The 14,801-nt window shown below is 36.7% G+C and overlaps 1 protein-coding gene across 1 annotated transcript; it reads right to left on the bottom strand.

The window, feature by feature from the left end:
• Positions 1-8,365: 8,365 nt before the first annotated feature.
• On the bottom strand, positions 8,366-11,228 carry si:ch211-157b11.8 (fibroleukin). Its single transcript, XM_060867084.1, has 6 exons — positions 10,998-11,228; positions 10,212-10,398; positions 9,789-9,887; positions 9,602-9,714; positions 9,064-9,326; positions 8,366-8,725 (listed from the first exon to the last, which is right to left on the bottom strand). Exons 1-6 carry the CDS (start codon positions 11,226-11,228, stop codon positions 8,395-8,397), a joined length of 1,224 nt encoding a protein of 407 aa, XP_060723067.1. The 3' UTR covers positions 8,366-8,394.
• Positions 11,229-14,801: the final 3,573 nt, after the last annotated feature.

Genomic DNA, 14,801 nt, shown 5'->3' with positions numbered 1-14,801 from the left:
TATTATTATTATTATTATTATTATTATTATAAAAAGTCTAGAATTTGTTTTTAATATAAAAATATTTTATTACATATTTGACAATTAAAGATAGAGATAAAGAAGGGATTTTTTCCCAATAGACACTTAAAAGGCTTTATGTATTAGGGTTATTAATTATGTAATATGGCATAGCAGATAGTTTAAGTTATTATATGATTATATATTTCATTTCATGGTGTCACAAGGCAAAAGCAATACTTTCTGTTTAGAAGGAACTCATCACCACTAGTCAGACAACACTGTGAGCATTTATAATTCAGTTTTACCGTTTTACAGGAGAACTACATGATACATGATTTTTCTTTTTTTTTCTTTTTTCTTTTTTTTTTTTTTTACAAAATTCTTCACTTTGTATAGTAGCTGATTATCAATACTTATCACAAGCCATACACCAAAGAAGTGCACTTGCCTTTACAGTGGGATGGCTGAGTACGCTAGTTAAGAGTTACATTAGAATCTGACAGTGGACAATGAGTAAGTCTTTCAACTACAATGTTTATTTAACTGCATACTTACTTTTCGTTTATGTTACATACACACACACACTCTTTCACACACACACACACACACACACACACACACACACACACACACACACACACACACACACACACACACACACACACACACACCTGCCTGGTGATGTTTTTGCCATTGAAACGGGCAAAAGCCCCACCCACCTCATGTTTGAACATTTTGGCAGACTGGCAGTGTATTGCAGAACACACATAGAGGCACCACCAAGGCTAAGCAAGAGTGACAGAGAGATTTAGGAAATGTCAAAAGGGGAATGGGAAGAACTAAGAAAATTACCAGGGATTGGTGTTATATGAATCTGAGATGTCAGTAAGATCCATCTTTGTGGCTCTTATGTTTTAAGTTGATACTACCATTTAAAAAATCATGTTAATAAAAGGAATCTTTAGGAAATATGTAATTAGATTTTTTAACGTTGTTTGGTTATGTGGTTGATGTCACTGTTATGAACCATAATCCATTAATTCACAGTAATTTGCTGATTGTTATACAAATTAAATACATATAGCTCTGCTTGTGACTGAAATATCAGTTATGTGTGTTTGCAGTAGAGTTATTTTGTGGTTTTATTAACTTTATAGTCTTCTAGGTGATTTCCAGTGTTAAGAAAAATTACTTAACATATTATGCAAGATGGTTAATAACAGACATGTGTAAATGCATTATTGACTTGATTTTTATTGATTTATATTGGCAGGTTCTGAAATATTCTATACTGAAATATACTAACTGAATATCTTTAAGTCTTTTGAAATAGTTCACTCATTATTAATATGGATGTTAAAGTTAGCTCAGAAGTCAAAATGTAAACATGTTATATTAATAATGATCTTTTCCATATTATAATAGGTATAAAATATTCTATGTGACTGAACACTGAACCAATATTCAGGATTTTAAATCTCACTTTTTATAAAATGCGTGGCCTTATTTTGTTGTCTTCCTTTATACATGCTTAATGAGTGACTAAGATGGCATATTAGTCACTCACAAACTTATAAACATGATGATGCTCATGTAAAATATATTGTAGCGCTGACATGGATAGTACATACTGTACTAATGGTGCAATTTATCCAGTACACCACACCTAGCTTGAAAACTCTAATAGCCAGTTGCAAATTGAAGTGTTTGTGAAGATTAGTTATATGAAGTTTTATAATGTATATGTAGTTACTGGGAGCAAACAATGGTTTTCTGGTTGATATTGGGTACACATAGTGTATACATATCACAGGGCAGTACAATACTGAATAAGGGGATTTAACTGACATTGTCACACCTTTAATGCTTATGTATATATTGCCTTGTCTACATACATGTTAAACTGAGATGTGAGAAATGTGAAATAAATACTTCTGTTATTCTTATAGCCCAGGAGAATGTGAAATGCTATCAGACAAGTACTCAAATTCTCTCTCTCTCTCTCTCTCTCTCTCTCTCTCTCTCTCTCTCTCTCTCTCAAGCTGTATGTTCGCTCCTGCTGCCTGAAGTGACGGCACTGCCAGATCCTGAAACACATCTACTGCTGTGCCTTTTCTTGTTCTCTGGACCCAGCTGATTTATCCTGATGCCATGCTTAAGTTTGGATATTTCTACACTTTTGGCTCTGCTATGGCTGCTCCAACATAAATACCCTGAAGATTTTCACTTCTCAAAAACAGATTTTGCACAGGATTGATCATTGGATCAGTGCTTAGTAAATAATCTCACATGGATTCTGTACACATCTCAGACTGTACCTTCTCAGACTTGTACATTCTAAGAACTTCTTCTGTAATCATAAAGACTGTCCTCCGCTCATCCCAGAAAGATGAGGTTGCTCAGAAACAAATATATTTTCAAAACTTACTAAACAATTATACAAATTATGTAAGTTTGATTAGGCACAATATCCAGGTTTGGGCGAATTTAACAGTTAAAGTCAACCATTTTAATGTAAGCCATCTTAAAGGGATGACAGTGTTGATTGTATTTGTGTGTGCATGCAAAAAATCAGTGCACATATGTCTTTGTGTGTGTGTGTGTGCATGCACACGTGTGGGTCTGGACCATGTATTTTTTATTTTTTTTTATATTTGTTGTTTTTTAAGATGTACTGTAGTAGTGTAATATATAAAACCCTCCCCCTTTTACCCAGGGAGCCTTGCAAGGCCTGGTTTTCACCACATCAGGATACACAGTTGTTTGCTGAATTCCGGTATGAAACGGAGCGCTGGTGCACCGCAATGTGTGTGTTATAGACACACATCCCTCTCCACAATGAGGGACAGGTGCCCCAACGGACACTAACACACACACACACACACACACACACACACACACACACACACACACACACACACACACACACACTCACACACACACACACAGACTCAGCATGGCGGTGTCATTATTATTAATGACACAGTATTTATGTATTACTATTTGTTTATTAATAATGAATGCTAATGCTACACTTAAACCTACAGTATACCTAACCTTAATCTCAGTATACAACAGGAAACCTTGTGGCTCTTTTAGATTTTTAAAACGAAGCGTGGGGTTTGTAAAAACAAACAAACAAACAAACAAAAAAGACAAAGAGACAGACAGACAAAACATTTTTTCTAGTTAGAACCAAACAATATTTTCAAAACTTCTGATATTACTATCTTTGTGGGGACAATACGAAGCTATTAAAACCTAAAAATTATGTTCACAGACACACAGACACACACAAGACAACACATGATAACAGTGATAACACACTCTTTTTTTTTGCACTCTTTGCCGAGGCCTTAGGCATATACTCGCTCAAAGTCTGTAAATAATCGTGCTTCTAGACAGTTGCATACATATATATGAACACATTTGCCTCAATTTATAATGTCATGCAAAATACTGATTCACACACAAACACACAAGCCTGGCGCTTTTGTGATATGACAAATGGAGTAGGGTGGGGATCTAATGGCAGGAATATTAGAAAATGAAATAGAGTTAGAATCATATAATTGAGCTGGACCTGAATCAGAGGCCCCTCTGCTGTTATTTCTAATCCAAAACTGCCATCTTCTGGCCAAGATGAGACAAAGAGTTCTTTAAAACCATATTCAACCCTCCATCATATTTCAAATAGTCACTCTGAAAAGGCACTGACTTAAAACAATTGTATGACTACTAAGTTAGTGCCATCTTTAAAATTATGCATGTAAAATATAATCTGATTTAAATATGACCTTATGACCTCATGTGTCTTTATGTGTGTCCTTTTATAGCATGTCTTATGTGCTTTGTGTGTGTGCTAGCTTCAAGGGGATGTGCTGGGTAACTGTCGCCCGCTCAGGGTTTCCGGACTGGGTGCCTGCAGACTGCCGGTTTCCCTCCACCTCTCCTTCTATCTCTCACTCCATCACTCCTTCTATCTCTCTATCACACCAGCCAGGCACCAGGCACCCAGCCAGGATACTGTGGTGACAGAAGAGCACGCTTCCACTCTCAATGCACAGCTATACAGTAAAGAGGACAGAGGACTGATGACCTTTTTGTTGTCAGTCCTGTTTGTACAATTACACAGGACAAAAGGTCATAAGATTGGCAAAAACAAAGAACTCAGTGCGCACACACGGTGTTTGTAACCAACACATCTGTCGGTGTGAATTTCAGCGTATTTTCCTGTGCTCTGACATTGGAAAAACACACTGACTTAAACCCCAATGCTTTTTTATTTATACAGACGCTTCACACACAATAGGCCCTGGTATTAGTTTAAAAATATTCTATTTGGGGCTAAATGAATCTGGCCTGTAGAGTAATGAAAAGTTCAGTTATAAAAGACATGGTTCATATCACAGTTACTTTGGGTTGTGAGATAAAATTACCTATTAACTATTAACTATTACAGCATCAAATATATTAATTTTGCATATTGATTTATGTTATATTTTCAACAATGTTGTGTTTTCATCTGTTTATACGTAATATGTATCTTACTTGTGTAAAATACTGCAAAAATATCCCTTCAACATTGAACCAATTTATAGGTGCCTTTGGATCTGGTACTAGACCTTTACTCAACATTGCACTTTAATACATCCTTTCAGAAACCCCTGCCCTTACACCATATGCTGTCATAAAATGAATGTTAAGATATATATATCTCACCATAATCCATAGCAATGAAGGACACAAAACAGCAAACATTCAGTTGTAGCTATAAGTGTTGGCTAAATAAACACTGCTTCCTGAGAGCCACAACTACAGAAAAGCAATGAGAACATAATGAGAAGAATTGAGAATTCAAGAATTGAGAGCAATAAATGCAGTTTTATTATTGTGTAAGGAAGCAAAAGCAATATAATGCCAATAATTAATTTTACTGTATATTGAAGTAATGTGGTGTTATGAGTGAAAAAACATTGGATATCTGGTGCTGTTTCTAGATCCGATTCTGAATCCCAGGTCCACCAAGCTGCCACTAAGCAAGTTCCTCAATCCTCAGCTATATAAATGAAATAAATGAAAGTCACTCTGGATGAGGGCGTCTGCCAAATGCCATAAATATATGAATAGATCTAAATGGTATTAGCCGTCAGTATAAGGAGGCCACCTTGTGATCTACAACTTGTATGATTGAGGTTGTCTAGATGCTTTTCAATGCTATTAGACTGTAATCATGCATATCCTCTAGATTTTATGATATGTGTATCTTTTGGAGTAATGATAGGATGTGTAATAAAGTGATGGCTCAATGAGTTATTGATCCAAAAGTTCAATTGCTGGATAGTGTTCTCTCACATCATAAGTCACACAGGATAACAGTATCCCTCAAACGAATGTGGACAGATGACATGACAGCTATATAACAAAAGAAAAATTCTTATGGTTTACACGACCCTTTGATAATCAAGCTGGTTTTAGTAACTATAATACAATCAAAAGCCATAGAAATAGATCATGTTGTCTGAGTAGAATAATAACATGAGAAGACTTGTGGTTAACCCTTTAAAGAAAGCGTTTTACTCTTTCATGATGACCATAAAAAGTTGTAGGAGTTATGTTACTGTCACTGTCATCCTCAGCCCAATTATTAGTTATAGGTTTACAACTACCTTTTTTTCTCCATGTTCCTGAATGAAGCTGAGAGGCACTTGATGGAAAACAAACAAATAAATAAATTTGCTAGACAGCCAAATTTCGATCACAAGCTCTCTAAGATATTATATTGAAACAAATTTCCTACTAAAAAGACACCTACCTGAAAGTTGCACGCTTGCTCGGAATGTTGCTTCAGTCATTTTATGACATGACCAAAAAAAAAACCTTTCATCAAAAGGATTTCATCAGGCATCTCATCCTACTTTGCTGATTTTGTGAACATTAAAAATAGTCTATGACATCATATCTATGGTAAACCCTCACAGCCACAAAAATATGAACAAGTTCATTGTTTCATTTTCACATATATTTGATATCCTCTGCTAGACAGAACTGGATTTCATTTCATAGCTTCAATAAAACAACCCTAACCCTTTGAAATGAAGTGTGTGCCCGTCTGCATACCTGTGCATGTGTGTGTTTTGTGTAATGTGTGCCCATGTGTATGTTAGTAAGTGTTTGTGAAATATCATATCTGGTTGGTAGTCAGCAGATCAGAGACATTTTGTATTAATAGAAGCCCTTAGCTTGTTGAATAGAGTCACATCTCATTGTGAATACAGCTAAAATGGGTCCATGGTACAGGTACACTTCTTTCTCTCTCTTTCTCTCTATCACACACACACACAAATATATATATACAATCTTATTCACATATTTTACATATAATATATATTTACTTTAATATTTAAACTAGATAATCATTTATGTCTAAATTTATGTCACTTCGGTTATGAGCTCATCACAAAGCTTTGGTTTTATCTGGACACCGTTACTGGTCGACATGCTTTTCCACAGTTTACTATCACCGATTCCTTCAAAGAGAAAATAAATAGTTATGGCAGGCCTTGAGTCAGTGTTACAATACATCAGCTATACTGAAGGACTCCCTGCATAGTTCTGGCATGGCAGCCAGTCAGCTGAACACAGATCAGAGGAAGCATGATGACAGAAATTGTTTGGTATTGATTGGTATTGGTATTGGTATTGAGGCATGATTTTTGTCAGTTTTCTTCACCTGCTATCTGAATGTTGTCTGAACGAGTGTGTGTTTGATTTTTATTTACATTTATTTATTTGGTATTTGCATTTAACTAGCCCAAAGCCATAATCATTAAATTCCACTGCTCAGTAGTACTAGTCACTGTAACTTACAACACTCTTAGACACGACTGAGAGTTGGAGGTTCGGTAATTAATATTAAGAACAGATGTACACCCTCATTCATACAAAAATCAGACAATCATTTGCCATCAGCACAATGGATAAAATCATACAAATCAAGAGATTCAGGTGGTGGCATTAACTTAATTGCTGGGTTATAAACTTCTGTTATCGGTAAGCGGTAGAAAATGAGTGAGTGAGAGTGAGAGTAAACTTCTGTTAATATTAATATTAACTTCTCTCAGCCAAGAATATGAATCTGAGGTTAGAGTAGACACAGGCTAACTGAAACAACCGAGTTAAAATTCAGTGAGTCTGTGCCTACTGTAGCCTCAGGTACCTGTTATTGTCTGACAGAAGTGGAGTACGATGTGATCTTCGGCATTTGTAGCCCATTTGCAGCAAGACTCAATGTGATCTGCATAAATCTTAATTACTATAAACTCAAGCTCAAACCAGTCAGGCCATTTTCATCTGAAGTCTTTCAAGGTGTTTGTCACTGAATGTTTTATTTTATTTTATAAACACAGAGATCACACTTTTTCTTTATTTTAGTTTTTGATGTGAACATTAATTGAAGCTCTAGCAACATACATGTACAAGTGGTATATATATATATATATATATATATATATATATATATATATATATATATATGTGTGTGTGTGTGTGTGTGTGTGTGTGTGTGTGTGTGTGTGTGTGTGTGTGTGTGTGTGTGTGTGTGTGTATATAGGGAGGGGTTTTATAGGGAATTCCATGAAACATACTTTTTTTTGTTTGATACAGTATCTGTGTCTTATCCAAACACCAAAGTATATAAATATGGGCAAGAGATGCAAAAGATAATTTACTTAAAAAGTACTTTCCAAAAGTTTATTTTCACAAAGATTTTTTTAAAATGTTTATTGTCACATGCACAGTAAGGAAACAAGTTTCCCAGTACAATGAAATTCTTCCTTAGCTGTCCACAGTGAATGCCCGACAAGTACAAAAAAAAAAGAACCTATGTAAAAAAGGACAATTAATGTATGTATTAAGTGTATATATGAAAATGTATTTTCGTACATTTGGCTATAAAAATGTCTTGCCATTTATATTCAGTGATTTTTAGCAGAATTTACCTTATGGCAGATGTTTCAAAACTCAAAATTTCAAGCAAGAAGTCACTTCCTTCCTTCAGTGTTCTTCAAAACCACATCTCCAAAACACACATGTGCTAATTAGGCTAGCTTGCAAAATTACCAAGTAGCATAACATACAGGCAAATATAAAAAGTCTCCTTGACCTGATTGAATGATGGGTAACCACATCTATTTTCTTCTCCCATTTACAGACCCTGGGATGTCATAGAGACCTGAACTGCTAGATTATGAGGATAAATTTGCTAAATATTACACAAGTCTACTAACTTGAAATGGTACCATGCACTATAGCTTTAGTGTAGTATAAAAACCTAAAGTAGCATTGCATAATTTGTGTATGTTCTCTGAGCATAAAAAGAAGATGCTTATTTTAGGGCTGTCTGGGCCGTGTTTTCATCTCCACACTTTTAAATGAGTATCTCTGCCCAGTTCGAGAATCAGTGAGAATGTACCAGGTGCCCCAGTAGATGCCATCTGTGATGCCAGAGTAGCGGCCGTGGTAGTAACGCCCATTTAAATTGGCAGCCAAACAGGAATCAAACCACCAGCCTGAACCATAGTACTGAGCACAGTTACCAGCTGCATAGCGATCATGATCATGATCATATGTGCTGAAAGCTCTGCCATCATGGTTGTAATGCTTACTATAGCTGAGAGCATTACCAGCGTCACCTTGGTAGCTTTGTGCAGTCAAACGAAACCTGATAGATAAAAATAAAAAGAGCAGGAAAAGTGAGATATTATGAATGGTTACACAATTTGTAAATGTGTTAATTCCAAGTCTGTCCCTGAGTGCTCTGAATCCATTAACAAATGTTAATAAGTGTGTTTGTTGTGGATTATAATTGATTATACAAAGCAAATTCAAAACTACAACCACTACACTAAAATTAGACAAACTACAAGATAATCAAATGTTAAAGTTTTTTCATAGACAATTTGTGCTGTTGTTCTTGTATAGTGTGTACACTACTGAGTTGCCTCATTGCCTGTTTCTCACCCGCTGTATGTGTGTTTATGTGTATGCGAAATTCTGCACCTTTGGTTCTCTCCTGCCACTTTAAAGTTGTTGTAGATGGCATGTCTGGACTGTTGATGCCAGTCTTGGAGAGTGATGCGGAGTGTGTGTTGACCATTGGAGGTAAGAGCATGTAGAACTCTGTTCCCTAACCAGTGCTCCTTTTGCGGAGAACCAAAGCCTTCCCGATACTCCTGCCAGGTCCGGTTAAAGTCCACTTGCCCATCAAATCGACGCTGAAACACAGTCCATCCACCTCCTGCAGACTCCATATCACACACAGCCTGAAATGAAGGAAAAGACTACTACATTTACTAATAAGTATATATATATATATATATATATATATATATATATATATATATATATATATATATATATATATATATGTATGTGTATATATATATATATATATATATATATATATATATATATATATATATATATATATATATATATATATATATACCCTATAGGGTCGGTTCTGGGGTGGCACTGACATATAATAGATTAATAGATTTTCTCTGTTACATATGCATGCAGCTGTGTGTTGATGCACCTCCAGTGCTGGCTTTTGAGGGTCAGGTTGGATGGTGTAAATTCCATTCTCTTTAATTCCAAACTTAAAGATCTCATAGCAATCCTGTGGATAAAATCCTGTGGAGGGAGATACTACAAGACACAGACCAGCATAAAACACACTTTAAATACAATAACAGTTCATTTAATATTAAATGTGTGTGTACCTGTTAAAGCAATTGGTGTTGGTAGTGGGCCAAACTGTGTGATGCTCTTCATCAACAGCAGCAAATCTTTTTCTCCATTTTTCACCACTGCTGCACTCTCTGATAGACACATGGACAGACATGCTGGTCTATGACTATTTGATTTACAGCCCACTCTATTTAGGAGGTTGCAACAAGGTTATATAAAGATTGCCTAAACGTTGCTCACTGGTTGAATAGAGGTTGTTTAAGTGTTAGTCCTTGCAGAAGACTCACATTCCTAAGAGTATCAGTCTTTGTTTACTGTGTGTGTTAGTGGGGGAGACTGGAATAATTGACAGTACTGAGAGAAAAGCATTCAAGTCAGAGGCTCACAAAGCAAAAAAAATGTAAGGTGCTTTTTAACATATCACAGCAGGGTTTATGAGAATATTAGCCACAGACCTAGCCTGCCAGCCATGTCTCTAAGTCTCTGACTGTGGCAGTGTAGGTCACACTCGGTAAGCACAGCTGTCATTAAAGCCAAAATAGCTGCTAGGGAATCAGATCCATCTCTTCGATTTCCTGAGGCTGGTTCATGTTGACTCATACACCGCTGTAGCAGCTTCAAACGTTCTGAGATGGAAGATGACTAAAAAACACACACAGGCAAAATATATTATATATTTTTATTTTGTTTGGCACATTTCTCAAAACTTTTATTAATATGTATATAGCCACTCCAAGGGAAATTGACTATACTAGTTTGTATATAGTGTGTAGTGTGTGTGTGTGTGTGTGCATGGTGCCCTCTGATGGACTGTCTCTGGACTGAGTTCTGTGTTGTCCCTGACCAGGATAAAGAGATTATTGAATAAACTAATTAATAATAAATATATGGCTAGATGAAACAAAAAATAATTAATAACACAGTTGGCAGCAAGTTGGCAGTCACAGTCTAACACAATAGACATATGGAAACCCCTAAACCACAGAGAGAAACAAGAAAAGGCAGGAATTGATCCCACAAGCCTAAAGGTGTAAGGTAAACATGCTAACCACTAAGCCGCCTTGCTATAACAACAAAGAAAAACACAAAAAATACTTTTCATATATAAACAGAATTAAATTGCTGCTCTTTGCTATTTCCTTGATTTCCGTGATAAGACACGGTTAGAATAATTAACACACAACCATATACTGGTTTTGCTTTCTATGCATAAAGTACAGAAGCATAGAGCACCTTCACACATAAGAATACTCAACTAAACTCACCTGTGTTTTTCTGAGCAGTGTGTCCTTCCTCTGTGTGTGGTGTGTTTTAGGGGGAGATGCTGTTGCAATGCAACCCCCCTCACACCTTCTGTTAGGTGGCCCAGCCACCAAACTGTCTCTCTGGCACAGTACACACAGACACATCACACACAGCAAAAGCCAGCGCAGAACGCACACACACATGCACACACTGCTAAGGACACTCATGGGAAAGCGTAAGGTGTACCAATAAGTACATGCACTCAACTGTCCGATGATTCCTGTCGTCTCCTTTATTCCTCCACGTAGGACTCAAGTGTTTCAAAAAAAAACAAAGTGGTGCATTTTTCTCTTTAAATCTGTGCCAATTAGGTCTTCATCAGATAATGTCTTCTCTATGCCTTTTTACGTTTGTAAGTCTTTACAATGCCAACACACTCCCTTCTTCTCTCTCATCTTTCTGAAACTTCAGCTGCCTCTCTCTTTTTATTTGATCTCCTTTTCCAACCCTCTATCCCTCCCTCTGTCTCTCTCCTTCCCTTCTCTGTCCCTCTGTTTGTAGGGTTCTTGGCTTAGATTCCTAGATAACGCAGTTTCTTTGCTCTCAGACACGCACTGATGCTCCCTACCCCCAACACACACATGCGCGCACACACATACGCACACACACATACACTGCCTGACTGATCACACAAATTAATTTTCCTAATTAAGTTTCCTAGGTTTCATATTCTGTGTTCTGCAAAACGTGAATACCCCATATACTTCGAAATGAATATATCTATACTTCTCTATTAGGCTCTATTTGTCCTTTTTGTGATTTGTACACTGCTTGTTGAACTTGTTAAAGGCCATAAAAGCTGAAAGGACTCATGGAATTCCTCTTGCTGCTCTTTTATGCTTGTATATAGCAAACCCACACATGCACACCTATTCAACGGTGTGACCTCCATTACACTCTGATCTCTGACCTTTATGTCTAGAAGAGAAAGGTGTCATTGAATGTTTTAGAGAGGTGCATTTACTCTTGTGTGTGGATATGTGTCTAGGTGGACTGAGTTCCTTGATTAATGGGCAGATTTACAAGAAAGAATAACTACATGTAAGTGTATTGATCAAAGAAATGACCACCATGTTTCCTATAATACTCCAGAATATTACAGTGGAAGTCTCTACAAACACTACATCATAAAACATAAGAAATACAAATCAAACATAGATGTTCATTGACATTCTGTATCCAGCTCACATACAATCTGTTGCACATACAATCTGTTGCACCTTTTTATGCATATATATGCCTACATAATGTAAGAATGTAACTGTATGTATGTCCATATTGCATATAATGTGTAGTGCTAACTGTAAGTATGTCTAATAGTACACTGTGTGTACTGACTATATGTATGAGCATATTGGACATTTTCACCTGTTAATTTAACCTGTATGTTAACTGTTTCTGCAATTTCTGGAGTATGCTCCCAAGAATTTCACTCACCAAGGCACACGTGTTGTGGTGATGTGACAATAAAAGTGACTTGACTTGACTTGACTTGATCCTGTTTGAAGTAGGACACTATAGGCCAGGGGCATTGCTAGGCATAAATTTCCATTTTGCACAGGCCGCACATTGCTTAAAATTTTCCATGAATGAATAATGTATGTACTCTGCATTCCACACAAATAACAAACAATAATGTAAGGGTAAACTAAAGAACATTTATTTAATATAACCATATCCAATTAAGTATATATGCAGTAAAACAGTAAAAAAAAAAAAAAAAAGTATTCTTCTGTAGGCTGTAAACTGTACAATGTTGTGTATAGTTGTGGCTCTATTGTGATATTCAGCTCCTCGTTCCCTGTACCAACATCAGAAACAGCTAAATCTGAGCACCTACACACTTGTCCTATTAACACTATTAATAAACACCATCATTCATGAAATGGTTTTGCCCGACTCCGATCATGTCACACTAGACTGCCTGAGTCTTTAGACAGTTTTATCAACAATTGAATAGTTTGCTTTCATATTTTAAGACAAGCGTTGTTTACAGCTGACTTTTCGTGTATACATATGGAACAGTGTAAGTGTATAACATGCTAATTATTCCTTCGATTAGCTTTAATTATCAGTGAAAATAAATTGGAGTAAGCAGATTATTTGCTTAAGTCCCGTATATGTTTCCTTTAGAAAAGGAATGATCCTAGAGGTGTCCTAGAAGTTAAAAGGAAAACTTTGCATATTTGCAACCAGCCACAGACCTGCAAAAGGGTGAACAAATGTTTGTTAGTTTGATATCTTGTTTTATTACTAGTTACCTGACATCTTACCTCTCACACTTTCATCTTGGCTCCCGGTTTTTCTACCATTGCTTGGTAAAAAAGAATTTTTCGGATATCCATCTACAGGATTCAGTAATAAAATATTAGTCAAATAAGTTAGACTTAATATTTTAAAACTTTCTTAATTTTCAGGCCTGTTACCGTACCTCTTCTTTCCTATCACACTTCTATACACTGACTGGTGCTCAGTGCGTTTAGACTACTCCGGTTTGAACGCACAGTTGACGTGCATGGTCCACAAGTTTTCAAGAGGTACTGTAGGTGAAGGTAGTGTTGCTTTGACTAATTTTGGAACTTATTAAAACTTTGTGCCCCATTAAAATGGGCCTTAATGACAATATGACTGCATTAAGGGACGGGTGAGCATTAAGGGACGGGTGAGCATTAAGGGACGGGTGTGCATTGAGGGACAGGTGTGAAATACAAGGGATGAGTATGCATTAAGGGACGGGTGTGCACGGGTTTGGATAAAGGGGAAAAAACGCAAAATGATCACACTCACATGACTGTAACAAAAAAAGTGTTCTTATGAGATTCTTTCAAGAGCGAATAAAATAAGTCCATGGAAGACCCTTGCTATGCTAAAGGTGCTGATTCCCAGTTTCTCAACTCAGTAACTGGCGCCATCTTGTGTTAAAGGTCAATAAGCATTATTGTTATGTTCAATTTGGTTTCTTAATTTTCAGTCATCTTTTTCCTCTATGTAACTAAAAGTGTTTGTTAACAACAGTTCTCTTAGTTTCTGTAACACTGCGAATTTTATTATTAATGATAAACTTGAAACAATGGTTTGTATTTCTGAAACCACAAGCTTTCATAGTGCAAAGTGTAGCAATTGTGCCAATAGACAAGATATATATGTAGCATATGTACAGCATGTAATATATGCAGGTATATATGTAAACATATGTACATCATGTAATATGTATATATAATATGTATGTGTGTATATAAAAGCTCCACCATAATCCCCGTCCCAAAATTACCAGACTAAATTACTACAGACCTATGGCTCTAACGTCTGTGGTCATGAAATCATTTGAAAGACTGGTTTTGGCTTATCTGAAGGACATCACTGGACCCTTACTGGACCCTCTGCAGTTTTCCTACAGAGCAAACAGGTCTGTGAATGATGCAGTCAATATGGGACTGCATTATGTTCTGCAGCACCTGGACAGACCAGGGACTTGTGTGAGGATCCTGTTTATGGACTTCAGCTCTGCCTTTAACACCATTATCCCATCACTCCTCCAGCCAAAATTGACCCAGCTCTATGTGCCCTCCTCTGTCTGTCAGTGGATCACCAGCCTTCTGACAAACAGGCAGCAGCTAGTGCGACTGGGAAAACTCAAATCCAGCACCCGCAGCATCAGCACTGACGCCCCTCAGGGTTGTGTCCTCTCCCCTCTGCTCTTCTCCCTGTACACAATTGACTGCACCTCTAATGACCCCTCT

This window comes from Tachysurus vachellii, chromosome 4 (assembly GCF_030014155.1).
Source record: "Tachysurus vachellii isolate PV-2020 chromosome 4, HZAU_Pvac_v1, whole genome shotgun sequence".
NCBI lineage: Eukaryota > Metazoa > Chordata > Actinopteri > Siluriformes > Bagridae > Tachysurus > Tachysurus vachellii.
This window is presented reverse-complemented; position numbering and strand designations above follow the sequence as displayed.

What these genes read in the sequence shown, in the direction of transcription:
- si:ch211-157b11.8 (XM_060867084.1), bottom strand. Translation starts at nt 11,228, where the DNA reads ATGAGTGTCCTTAGCAGTGTGTGCATGTGTGTGTGCGTTCTGCGCTGG. An exon ending in AACACCAATTGCTTTAACAG is followed by an intron (nt 9,715 to 9,788) that starts GTACACACACAT and finishes TGTGTCTTGTAG; the next exon opens with TATCTCCCTCCACAGGATTT. An exon ending in CTCAAAAGCCAGCACTGGAG is followed by an intron (nt 9,327 to 9,601) that starts GTGCATCAACAC and finishes CCTTCATTTCAG; the next exon opens with GCTGTGTGTGATATGGAGTC.